Here is a 13,380-nt window from a genome sequence, read left to right as displayed (position 1 = left end):
GTTAAAGTGTAATCCGTACTGAAACCTGTGGTCTTTGATCTTCATCAGTAAGTGCTTCAAGTCCTCTTCACTTTCTGCAAGTAAGGTTGTGTCATCTGCATAGCACAGGTTGTTCCTGCAATCTTGATGCCACGTGCTTCTCCATACAGTCCAGCTTCTCAGCAGATGGATTGAATAGGTATGGTGAAAGGATACCACCCTGATGCACACTTTTCCTGATTTTAAACCATGCAGTATCCCCTTGTTCTATTGGAACGACTGCCTCTTGGTCTATGTACAGGTTCTGCATGAGCACAATTAAGTGTTCTGAAAGTCCCATTCTTCTCAATGTTATAATTTGTTTATGATCCTCACAATCGAATACCTTTGCATAGTCAATAAAACACAGGTAAACCCCTTTCTGGTATTCTCTGCTTTCAGCCAAGATCCATCTGACATCAGCAATGATACCTGATTCCGCGTCCTCTTCTGAATCTGGCTTGAATTTCCAGCAGTTCCCTGTTGATACACTGCTGCACTTGTTTTGAATGGATGTACCACAGTGTGTTTAACCCACTTTAACAGCTGCCTCAGCAGACCAAGGGATCTGTAAAAGATACTGGTAAAGTCTTACCCTTGGCCTACGGAGTGTGTGAGAGTTGACTTTGTTCTGAAACACTCCTCTGAGGTTCCCAGGCATGCTGTTTTACAAACCTAAGCAGCTGAAGGGATTACATATGCAAAGAGGGAAGCTGCCAGGGGGAGGGGGCCTGGAGTCTGTCCTCACAACTAAGTACAAACCAAAATAATCCTCTGGTGAAAGGAAAAGGCTGAGAGCAGGTGAAGTGCTGACCTGCATACTAGGAGTCAGTTCTCAGAGCCAGAGCAGAATGTGAAGGTCAGCTCAGCTCAGCTCCTGCCATCCCTGGACCATCCCTTCTGGGTGGAACAGTATGTTTATTTTGTGCCAATTACTAGAAAGTTCTCCCTTCCCCTGAGTCTGACCCACATCACAATGGCTTCTGCACACTGGCACTGTAACAGAGTTAACTGAATTTCTCCTTCATAGCAGCCCTTGGAAGCCTTCACACCTCAGCCGTGTACCTCCTCAGCCCTCTCGGTCGCAGGCTAAACACACCCAGTCCCTCCAGTCACTCATCAAACAGAATGCTTTCCAGACCTCTGGGCACCTCGTTCAACCACACATTTGGCAATATTCCCTCTAAGACATGGTACCCAGAACCCAACAGCATAATCCAAGTAAGGTCAGACCAGTGTGACCTTATACTGGCAACTGTTATGTTTCCATTAATTGTCCAAATAATACACCCAATTACCACACATGGACAATACAGGTAAATTAAATGTTGGCTATCGGGGACTGGTTGAATTAAAGATGATATACTCACTTGATAAAAAATGTATGCAGCAATCAAAAATGGTTTTTCAAAGGGTACGTAATAACACGGAAAAACTATTTAAGATACAATGTAAAATAAAAAAAGAAGAAGAAGAAAGCCAAAAATGTATGATTACTTCTCATTTACCCTCAAAAATCAGCTCAGATGTCCCCTTCTCTGGGAAAATTTCAAAGATAAATCCCTCCCACACTTTTTAGTTAGGTGTCCTTCCTACTAGTATTCCTAGCACTCCAAGCACACCACTGGTCCAGCCTCTCAAAGTCTCAAGCAACTATCAGTTGCTTAAGGTTGGGGGGACGGAGGCAGGGGAAAGGAGCCTGTGACTTTGCTCTATTATCCTAGAATGGGTTAGATATTTAATAAATGTGTTAAGAAACTATGCGTAGGAATTTCAAAATGTGAAAATCCTTTTGTAAGGGCAATTCCCCAATTTTTATTTATATATTTATTTTTAACTATACCTTTAGCTACAGAAGGAAACCCTGGTGGCAGAGTGATTAAGTGCTACAGCTGCTAACCAAAAAGTGGGGAGTTCGAATCCACCAGGTGCTCCTTGGAAACTCTATGGGGCAGTTCTACTCTGTCCTATAGGGTCGCTATAAGTTGAAATCGACTTGACAGCAAGCAGTGGGTTCGTGGTTATCAGCTGCAGAATAGTAATCACATAATTATTCCATTTGGGGAGAACATTAAACATTAAACAGTGTTCACATAAATAGTAATATAACCAAAAAAAAAAAACCAAACCCGCAGCCATTGAGTCGATTCTGATTCATAGAGTCCCTATAGGACAGGGTAGAGCTGCCCCATAGAGTTTCCAAGGAGCAGCTGGTGGATTTGAACTGCCAATATTTTGGTTAGTAGACTGAGCTCCTAACCACTGCGCCGCCAGAGCTCCAAATATTAGTATAAAACCGAGCGCCATCGAGTCGATTCCGACTCATAGCGACCCTATAGGACAGAGTAGAACTGCCCCATAAAGTTTCCAAGGAATGCCTGGTGGATTCGAACTACAGACACTTTGGTTAGCAACCACGGTAGCACTTAACCACTACACCACCAGGGTTTCCGCAAATATTAATATAGGCACAGAAAATTTGCATGTCAAGAATAACACTTGAGGAGGAACAACTCAGAAAAGGAGGGTGAGAAAGATTGTACAACTCGAAGAATATAATCAATGTCACTGAATGGTGCTTGTAGAAATTGTTTAATTGGTGTATGTTTTGCTGTGTATATTCTCAACAACAACAAAATAAATAAATAAATAAGAGAATTAACCATGTTGAAGAAGTTTGGAGACATGTATCTAAAAGCTGTCACCTTACCTAAAAAGCAGAAGTCTTTACTATTACTAGATACCTTGCCAGCAACAGAAATGTAACCACACCTCAGAATAAAAAGGAACACTCCCTGATTCTCATGGAAAAAAAAAAAAAAAAGAAGAACAATACTTGAATACAGAAGATTTGCATGTCAAGAACAATTAAAGGAGACTGGAATGTAAGCCAAACTATTTACAGTGGTTATATTTGGGGAACCCTAGTGGCATAGTGGTTAAGTGCTACAGCTGCTAACCAAAGGGTCGGCAGTTCGAATCCACCAGGTGCTCCTTGGAAACTCTGGGGCAGTTCTACTCTGTCCTATAGGGTCACTATGAGTCCGAATTGACTCGATGGCACTGGGTTTGGTTTGGTTTTTTATATTTGGGGAAAAAATTTTCTGAGAGATTTCACTTTCTATTTTGTACGTTTCTGTATCACTTGACTTAAAAAACACTTTCTAATTTTTATAATCAAGAAAAAAATCATTTTAAAAAAAGGCATGCACAGGTAACACCATATTGTTAGAATGCCTCCATATGGGTAATTTCCCCCCATTTTTTTAAATCCTCCTACTTATGTGAATCTCTGGGTGATGGAAACGGCTAATGTGCTCTCCTGCTTACAGAAAAGTTGAAGTTTTAAGTCCACCCAGGGGAACCCCGAAAAAAAGCCCTGGCAATCTACTTTTGAAAGATCAGCTATTGAAAACCCCAAGAAACACGTCTCCTCTGGACACACATGGGGTCCCCATGAATCAGAATTGGCTCGACAACTGTTTGGTTACTTATATGAGTTAGCCAAATTTCCTTTAAATATGTATTATTAGCCTTTTAATAATAATTTTAAAAGGTAAAACCAAATAAAAACATGCAGATGGGGGAGCTTACCATAGATTCTGGGTACTGCATGCTTGGTCTTGACTGACCGTGCAGTCAGCTCAAAATTCTAGATTGACTGTAGTACCAGGCTCCTCGCATCCAAAACATGGGAGGTAATTTTTGTTTTTTCTTGTTGATGGTAGTGGTACAGTAAACCAACCAAACAAACAAAAAACATGATGCGGTTGTGGCATTTCTGACTCATAGGGACTCTACAGGACAGAGTAGAACTCCCCATAGGATTTCTAAGGAGCAGCTGGTGGATTTGAACTGCTGACCTTTTGGCTAGCAGCCGAGTTTTTAGCTTTCAACCATTGCACCACCAGGGCTTTGGTGACACAGTAGCACCACCCCCCTCCCCAGTCTGTGGTTTTGCTTTCCGAGGTTTCAGTTACCTCTGGTCAACCAAGGTCCGAAAATGTTAAACAAGTAGTGTCATGAAATCTCCCGCTGCATTCCTCCAACCAGCCCAGGGACCACATTCACGTAACTTATTACAGTGTATTATTATAATTGTTCTATTTTATTATTTTTGTTAATCTTACTGTATCTAATTTATAAATTAAACTTTATCATAGTATAGGGTCACTATGAGTTGGAATCGTCTCGACAGCAGTGGGTTTGGTTTGGTTTTGGTATGTATGTATAAGATAAAACACATGGTTTGGTAGTATCCACAGTTTTAGGCATCCACGGGGGTCTTGGAACGCATCCTCCATGAAGAAGGGGGGATGACTTATAAGTGCAGCGCTTTACTCCTACCCCTGATGGATCCAACTCTGCTCATTTCAGCTATCATGCCAGGCTGCCCAGGTCTTTTGGACTCATAATTACTGTGTTTTTATGCAAATAACATCAGTCTTCTGTGTTAGTTTGCTGAGACCCTGCACTCTCCCCCTTCAATCCCCCAGGTATTTATGTAAACTTGCTGTTATGGATTGAGTTATGTCGCCCAAAAATGTGTGTCAACTTGCGTAGGCCATGGTTCCCAGTAGTGTGATTTCCACCATTTTGTGATCTGATGTGATTTTCCTATGTACTGGAAATCCTACTTCTATGATGTTAATGAGGTTGTAATAGCCACAGTCCTGTTAATGAGGCAGGGCTCAATCTGCTAGATTAGGTTTTGTTTAGGGACAATCTCTTTTGAGATATAAAGGAGAGAAGCCAGCAGAGAGACATGGGGACCTCATACCACCAAGAAAGCAGCACTGGCAGCAAAGCATGTCCTTTGGACCCAGGGTCCCTGCACTGAGAAGCTCGTCAACCACGGAAGATTGAAGACAAGGACCTTCCCCCAGACCCAACAGAGAAAGAATGCCTTTCCCTGGAACTGGCACCCTGAATTCGGGTTTCTAGCCTCCTAGATTGTGAGAGAATAAACTTCTGTTTGTTAGAGCCATCCACTTGTGGTATTTCTGTTACAGCAGCACTAGATGACTAAGATACTTGCTATGTTAATTTTTGTACAGCAACATGTGGAATACGATTAGCATGGCAGCACTTGTGAGGGTACATCAAGGAGGGAGGGCATAGCCAGCAAACAAACACAGAGTGTGCACTTTATCTGAGTAAAAATACGGTGAGTCACCTGTCTTAGTTATAGCCGTAACAGAAATACCACAAGTGGATGGCTTTAACAAAGAGAAATTTATTCTCTCACAGTCTAGTAGGCTACAAGTCCAAATCCAGGGCATCAGCTCTAGAGAAGGCTCTCTCTCTCTCTCTCTCTTTCTCTCTGTCGGTTCTGGGGAGAGGTCCTTGTCGTCAATCTTCTCCTGGTTGAGGAGCTTCTCAGGTGCAGGCACCCTGGGTCCGAAGGATGTGCTCTGCTCCTGGTTCTGCTTTCTTGGTGGCATGGGGCCCCCATGTCTCTCTGCTCATGTCTCTCTTTTATATCTCAATAGAGATTGGCTTAAGACACTAATCTTGTAGATCTCATCAATATAACTGCCACCAATCCATCTCATTAACATCATAGCGATAGGATTTACAACACACAGGGAAATCACATCAGATGACAAAATGGTGGACAATCACACAATACTGGAAATCATGACCTAGCCAAGACGACATATTTTTGAGACATACAATTCAATCTATGACATCACCCAAGGTATCAGACTTTCCCTCCCAGCTGTGTGTCATCTATGAAGCTGATAAACACATGCTCCAAGTCCTCATCCAGAGTATTACTGAAAAGGAAATGGTGCAGAACTCAGGAGTGAGAGGCAGCCCTGAAGCTCACCGTCCAGGATGGCTTGGATCTGTGAGTGGACCCTCTTTGGCACAGTACTTCAACCAGACACAAATCTACCAGAGCTGTCTACCAGCCAGCCCCAATCTTCCAAGTGCCCAGCAGACAGGAGCTGATAGCTATGCCTTTCCCAGACACAGACTGTATCTGCGTTATATCAAACCAGATGACAAGTACACACACAGCAAGGCGTGGACGGAGGCGTGAAAACTGTTAACAACCTGATTTGTTGGCTTGATCCAATTGTGGGTGAATTTTTTTTTCATTTCCACTATTATTTTTAATTATGTGTATAATACATATAGCTACGTTTCACTTAAAGCCTTGTTGAAATCACATCGCCAGCTGTGCTTCTGATCTACCAGCTAAGTAACCTCATCAAAAGGGAAAACCAAACTAGTTTGGTGTGAGATGCTTTTAGTGAACTTGGGTTGGTGCCTTGTGCTCACCACTTCCCTGTTTAATGATGTGTTCTAGGATTCTGCTGGGGACATGCATCAATCAACACTGTCTTTGAAATACAGTTTTATACTGGTGTTGCAGTTAGGATCATAGGCTTTGAAGTTGGACAGATTTAGGTCCAAATTCTTGCTCTACCTCTTACTGCCTCTGGGCCGTTACTAAACTCTTTGAGCCTCGGTATTCTCATCTGTAAACTAGGCATTTTTTTCATACAGTTGTTGTGAGGATAAAACAAGATAATGAACTGAAGCGCACATAGTTAGTGGAGGATAAAGATGGCCATCATCATATTCTCCACCTTCTCTCCATCATCATCATCATCATGATCACCACCTCAAGCATAATCAACACGGGCCAAAAGCACACAAAGGAGCCAAGACTTTGACCAGAGTTAGCCAACTGTCAACAAGGATTTTGGGGCAAGCCCTAAGGTGTTGCTAAGGAGAGACAGCACAGGCAGATTCTGAAAATGTGATACACTGAGACAGAATTTTTAGTAGGCACTTGCTTCCGGAAAAGTTCTTAGCAAAGGAGAAAGGGAAATTACTGCCCATGAGCGCTGAACACACACCAAACGCCCCCCACACCACTGCCAGCCAGGGAGAGGGCCCTGAGAAGCACAGAAGCTTCCATTCTAATTACTACCAAGCGGCTTTTATAATTTCACTTTGCACCAGTTATCTTAGAAACAACCCAAGAGGAAAAATCCAGTTTCTGGCCCAAAGCACACCAATTGCTTCCCTTGCTGAGTCCACTGGGCTGACAGCCCTGTTGAGCACTGCAACAGTCCAGATGGAATACAGTAGAGCCAAACATGCCCATTGCCGTCAAGTAGATTTCAACTCAAAGCAACCCTATAGGACAGAGTAGAACTGCCCCATAGGGTTTCCAAGGCTGTAATCTTTATGGAAGCAGACTGTCACATCTTTCTCCCAGGGAGCAGCTGATAGGTTCAAACTATCAACCTTTCAGTTAACAGCTGAGCGCTAACTGTGCCACCGGGACTCCTTAAAGCCAGACTACCTGGATGCAAATTGGATCCCACTATTTTCTAGCTCTGTAACATTTGGGCAAGTTCCTTAGCCTCTCTGTGCCCCATTTTCCTCACCTATGATAATAACAAAAATAGTACGTACCTCTCAGAGGCATAATACATATAAAGTACTGTGGAACAGAGTCCAGCACATAGCACATCCTCAATAAACAGGAGCAGCGATTGGCATTATTCTAGGTACGGACTCCAACAGCCATGTTCACAATGTCAGAAGCAACATCCCTGGGACCTGGGATCCTTGGAGGCTCTGTTCCAGCCTCCCTTCTCTTCCAAGGGCAGACCTCCTCTCTTAGGAGAGACGTGAGCCAACAGTCTAGGCAGAGCACAGAGCAGAGAAGGAACAGAGACACCAGGGGAACTCCAGGACCACAGCACGAGGAAGCCACTGGCCACAGAGGAAGTCATGCTTGTTGGGGAGCAGAGAGAGAGGCCCAGGGGTAGGCAGCGTGACTGGTTCCCCTGCCACAGCCGGCGGCATCTCCACCCCATGCCCAGGCTCTGAGCAGATCCACCCTCAGACCATCCCCACTGATGGTAAGTGACTTGGGCTTCTCATCTATAGAAACAGCTATCAAGCTAGGGGGTAGTGCACCTGAAGGTGTTACAGGTCTTTCTGGGAAGAAGGTGGGAGGAAGGGTTGACGAAGCTCCTGTTGGAGAACGCAGGCTTCCGGTCCATCTGCAACCCTGTGAGGCCGCATCTCTGCCTAGAGAACAATCTGGTTCCCCACTGCTTACTCCTTTCCCCATTCTGTCCCTCAGGGCCCTGCACCTGCACACTCCTTCCCAAAACACAGCCTTTAAAGGGGCCCTCACTCCACACATGCTTGGGAGAACAAAGAAAAAAGGAAGTTTCAAAAAGTTTGTGTTTGGTTTGGTGGGGCAGGGGAGGAGAGGGAGAAAGCCTTGAGAAGCTGGCTAGAGTGGTCTTGGTCCACATGTCCTTTGTTAAGTCCTTCTCACAGAAGCCAAGCAAAGAGATGGAAAACTGAAGACAGTGTGGAAGAGCCTCCCATTGATGGTAGGTGACTGGGGCTTCTCACCCATAGCAGCAGCTTCTTTCCTTATGGGTCAGTTTCCCCATCTCTGAATGAAGGCAGAGTCCCTGGGTAGCACAAACAGGGAAGTACCTGGCTTCTAGCTAAAAGGTTGGCAGTTGGAACTTACCCAGAGGAGCCTTGGGTGAGATACTCAACACAGAGAGTTTCCTACGTTCAGCAGGGCAGGTGGCACTTCTGCAAGGGTGGCTGCCTCCCCCACCCCAGGAGTCAGACTCTCCATCTCCTCACCCGGCATCCTGCTAATGCTACCACCTTCCTGTGTGTCTCCAAGCTTTTCCAACTCAAAAACTTAAACTGTATGGTTTTATACACCATGCTGCAACTTACAAAGGACTTCCAGGTACAGTATCCCTTTTAGTCCTTGCAACCAACCTATGACATACATGTCATCCCGTTTATAGCCACAGAAGTGAAGGCTTAGCGAGATTGAGCAACATCTCTGTGATCATGTGACTACAAAGCAGCAGTGCCAGGCCTCCCGGATCCCGGTTGGACACTCTTATCACCACATCACAGACTGTCTCCAGCCCCGATTTGCATACCCTGGTCCTGCAAGCCTGGGAGAGAGGCCCCTCCTAAGTGCCCACCCTGGGCTTACTCAGAATCTAGTAGTCACTACACAGGACTGTAGTTCCCTGTACCCCACGTCACACTGGGTGTTCCCTGAAGGTAGAGACTGGGTGACTGGGGTTTTTCTCACTGCTATTTCCCAGAACCTGGCACATGCTCAATTAGTGGGTATCTAACAAACAAAGTGAATGTGTGACTGAATAAATAAATGTTTGAACAATGAACAGAGACTGCTCTGAGCAGCCAGAGCTGTACAGCCTAACCCACAGTACCTTGCCTTCCCTTTCACCTCATAACACCTGACTGTCCAACCCTGGTCTCCGAATGCCTGGGGGTGCTGAGTCTTACCTGGAGCAATCCTGACCTGAGAAGGAACTATGGATGTCAAAGCAGCTTCACAACAATCGTCAAATATCCCACAGGCAGTCAAATGTTTGGTGAGACCACCTACCAGTTCTCATTAAGGGTGGTAACAAGTGGACCCTGCACACCTGCTCTTACGCAGACAGGTCACACAACCAACCCCCAGACTCAGTGTGTGAGGCTGGGCCCTGGATGCCATGGAGGTCACAGCGGCAGGCACTTCCCCCTGGACTAAGTCTTGATGGGAAAAGGTGGAATGGGGACATGGCCAGTGTTGCCAGCCTTGGGCAGAGGCAGCCAGATAGAACTACCTCCAAACAGAGCATTTCTCCATCCATACAGAGATGGAGAGGAGCCCCAAGAGCAGCTGGGAACAAGGAACCCAGAAGCAACAGTGTCTCTATGAGGCTCCTCATGACCCAAGAAGACTCTGTAGATACAAGCAATGGTCAAACCAGGAGATGTCCTCACTGACTGCAAACACACACTGCAGAGAGACCCAGTGGGTAGGGAGGAATACCTGAAGACTTCCAGGAGATGTGGAAATGAGCTTGGGCATAGAAGGCTATTTCCTCAGGCACATGCTGCCTCATGTCTCATTCCTGTACAAGACTTTTAGCATCACTCTCAAGACTAGGGACAGAGTTGGTGTAATGGAGCTGGGACTGAGAAAACATGGCACAATCCAAGTGAAGGAAACTGCAGAATTGGAAGTGGAAGGGACGGCCAGGTGGAGCAGAGAACTGGTCAGTGTCACAGAAGACAGGAAAATGAGCGGAGACCAAGGGGATGAGAACACAGGGGCAGCATCACTGAGAGATAAGCTGCTGGCTGTGGGTAGCTCAAAGGCATGCTGAGGTGTCCCGGCCTTGAGCCCGGCAGCCAGTTGGGGCATGAAGCGTGGGCAGAGAAGGGAAGTGGACTGATTTCTTCAAAGCGACACTAACTTGAGAAACATGTAAGACTCCAGGACGACCCAGCTTTTCCAAGGTCAGCAAGAAGACAGTCAGGAAGACTGAACATCTTGGAAGGAGGGAAGAAAAAACAGCCTTGAAATAACAAACACCAAACAGCAGCCCTCTGCTGAGGGGGCAGGAGCCTAGAGCCCCAAGAAGGCAATTATCAAGAAATGGTAAACACTGCAATTACAAAAAGGAAAACAGAAGGTGTCCCGTGAGTCTCAAAGCAGGGCAGAGGCCAGCCAGGCACACCAGCACAGCCTGGCTGCTAAGCCCACGCCACTAACCCACTGGTGGAAAGTGGAGAAAACAAAAGCTGGGGACCCAGCTGCTATCCGTGGTTGGGGTAGCCGCACAGGCCCAGAGTCTGGACCTTACAAGTCCCCTAAGGCAGGAGGCTGCCTGGAGCAAAGGAATGGATTTGAGGTATCTCCAGACTTGCCTAACACCAAGCTCCGGGAACAGGGGGTTGTGGGAAGCAGGAGCACACAGGAGCAGTGAGGTGAGCCCAGGGACGTGCGTTAACTGCAGAACAGGGAACTAGTCGGTGCTTCACTCCCGGCTCCGTTGTGCACTGACCTTCCAGGAGGTCTGGGGTCCCCCCGGGCAGAGAGGATGGAGCTCTGGTTTCTAGTTCTGCCTGAGCACTGCCCCCAGGTTTTTCCTTCAGTAAAGTAACTAACGATCCATCCCCAGCTCCATTATTTAAGATTTAATGCTTTTTAGATCTTCCCAGCTGTCTCCCGTTCTTCTCTGCCAAAGAGCTTCCTGCTTCAGTATCTTCCAAAAGGCTCACCACCTCACGACAGTGTCCCGCATCACTTCCCGTAAGGTCACCTTCCCGAGGAGCTCCATCCCCTCTTAGAGAAGTCGCCACCTCAGCTCCCATCCTGGAATCCTCCGTTCAGGTTTCTATGGCAGCCCAAACTCCCAAAGATCCCCAAACTCCCTCTGACCACGAAGAAAAAAGCAAACTCCTGCAGAGGGGAAGGATGGCTAAAACACCAAACCCCTAGAAACCTCCCTCCTCGCAGTCAAATCACCCCAATCAACGCCTCTGTGCCCCAGTTCCTTTTGGACGTGAATTAATAGCCCAGAGTAAATGGAGGGCCCGAGACGGAGACAGGGCAGGGCGGCGGGACTGGGCCTCTCCGGGAGCTGGGGGTTCCCGCCCTTCGAGGCTCCATCACGACTGCGCGCCGGGTCTGGTACCAAAGGTCTGCCCGGCCCAGCAGCCTCCGCCCCCCGCTCGGCCGGCCAAGGCCAGGCACCCGCCAAGCAGGAAATTCCACCTGTGTGGCCAGGGCCTGGGCGAGCCGGGGCGGTGGAGTGGGTCCCCTTCGGAGATGGACTACCCAGTAGGCAAGGTACCACAGGTTTACTTGCGCTTACTTACTAATCTGTAGTGCACAGATTCACCTGTTTTTCACATCAACGGTGTAGTGAAACCCATGTGAAACTGTGCACTACAGATTGGTAGGTAAACGCAATTAAACCAGTGCGTACCTGGTTTACCGGTTAATCCGCCTCTGGTGGGCTGGCCGAGACAAAAGCGCAGGGGCCGCGGGGTCGCAGAAGACACAGGCGCCCTCCCCTGGCTGTCCCGGCCGGCGCCCTCCGCTCCAGCCCCCTTCGGGTCGGCGCCCCGGGCCGTGACGCCGCGCTCGCCGCCACACGGCCCTCACAGCCCGGCCGACAGGCCTGGGGGACTCGAGGGGTCCCTGGCCGCGCCGCGCGTCCGCGCTCACCTGGTGCTGGGAGCTGTACCTGAGGTCCGCGCCCCAGCCGCCCTTCCGGACCCGGTTGCTCCTCATGGTCTCGGGCGGCCGGGCGAGCGCGCACAGGCACAGCTACCGATTCGAGGCTCGGGGTTCAGCGGCGGCCTGCCATGGCCGTGGCGGCGGTCGGAGTTCCGGTGGCAGGCCCAGCGCCGGCCGCTCTCACTCCCCCGGGCCCGGCGCTCAGGTAGTTTCAGGGTGTGGCCTCCGCCGCCCCGCCCCGGGTGCCTGCGCGCGCCGCACACCTTTCCCCGCTGGTCGCCCCTTGGGCCCGGCCTCCCGCAGAGCCGTAGAGGAACCGTCTCCTCTACGGTGAATGCTGCAAACAGGCCAGGAGGCTGAAGACGCAGCGACTTGCTTGTTGGCGGGATGATGGTGGTATTATCAACTATGTCCCACACACAGAAGACTCTTAGGAAGTACCTAGCTGGACTAGGAGGGAACGCCAGGCGATCTGCCAACGAAAACCTTACGGATCCTGACTTTCTGATGCCCAGTAGACCGTGCGGATAACGCAGGACAGGGCAGTGTTTCCTTCTGTTGTGCTTGGGGTTGCCATGAGTCCGGCCGACTGGAAGGCAGCTAACTACACAAGGATTTAACCAAGAAAAAAACAGTGAATTTACTCACTTCCTTCCTCTCCTGGAAGAGAACGTGTCCCATTCCTCCGGAAAACAGCCCTTCATCAGCCTCCTTGACTCCAGCCGTCATTTCTCTCCCTGGCTCTTACATCCTTGATCTCTCTCTCCACTACACCTTTCACCTTAGTCACCTTGCTTCATGACTAAGGCTCAATTATGCCCACTCCGAAACCAGACAAAAACCAAAACCGCCCCTTGACCCGGCCTCACCCTCGAGCTACTGCCCTCCCTCTTCCTGGAGCCCGCAGCTCCTTTCTCTTCCTGTGTGGGTGACCAGTGATGTGCGTTGCTCAATCGAATGCACTCTTATCAGTTCCCAACACTCTTCACCCCACTGTAGCATCTGAAACAGATATTTTGTCTTCAAACACCTGCCTTCCCTGAATCCTGGTTCCACTTCTGGCCCCTAAATGTCATCATTCCCAAAGTTCTTTCTTCAGCCTGTCTAGGTTTTCTCTGCACTTTCTCCCTTGGCAACACACTTCATTTCATGGCTTTAAATAAGCAAATCTGCCTTCCTGACATTTAACTCACTAATGAATGCCAATTCTGTAAAAATGATTACCTAGGGCCTTCTCCATTTATGTCCCACTGTTTTTTTTTTTTTTTTTAAATACAAAAATACCAGAAAAA

At 48.0% G+C, this 13,380-nt stretch overlaps 1 protein-coding gene across 3 annotated transcripts in view; it reads right to left on the bottom strand.

Annotated features, from left to right (window-relative positions):
• Window positions 1-12,969, bottom strand: part of ST14 (ST14 transmembrane serine protease matriptase) — a 69,614-nt gene extending 56,645 nt beyond the window's left edge. The window contains exon 1 of one of the 3 annotated variants that reach the window (XM_049856750.1): window positions 12,737-12,969. In XM_049856750.1, coding sequence (XP_049712707.1) covers window positions 12,737-12,817 — 81 coding nt within the window. In that variant the 5' untranslated portion in view covers window positions 12,818-12,969. Of the gene's footprint in view, window positions 1-12,076; window positions 12,582-12,736 lie in introns of those variants that run through there. The other 2 variants (XM_049856751.1, XM_049856752.1) reach the window with 2 other exon arrangements.
• Between the last annotated feature and the right edge of the window lie 411 nt (window positions 12,970-13,380).

Source organism: Elephas maximus, chromosome 17 (genome assembly GCF_024166365.1).
Source record: "Elephas maximus indicus isolate mEleMax1 chromosome 17, mEleMax1 primary haplotype, whole genome shotgun sequence".
Classification (NCBI taxonomy): Eukaryota; Metazoa; Chordata; class Mammalia; order Proboscidea; family Elephantidae; genus Elephas; species Elephas maximus.
This window is presented reverse-complemented; position numbering and strand designations above follow the sequence as displayed.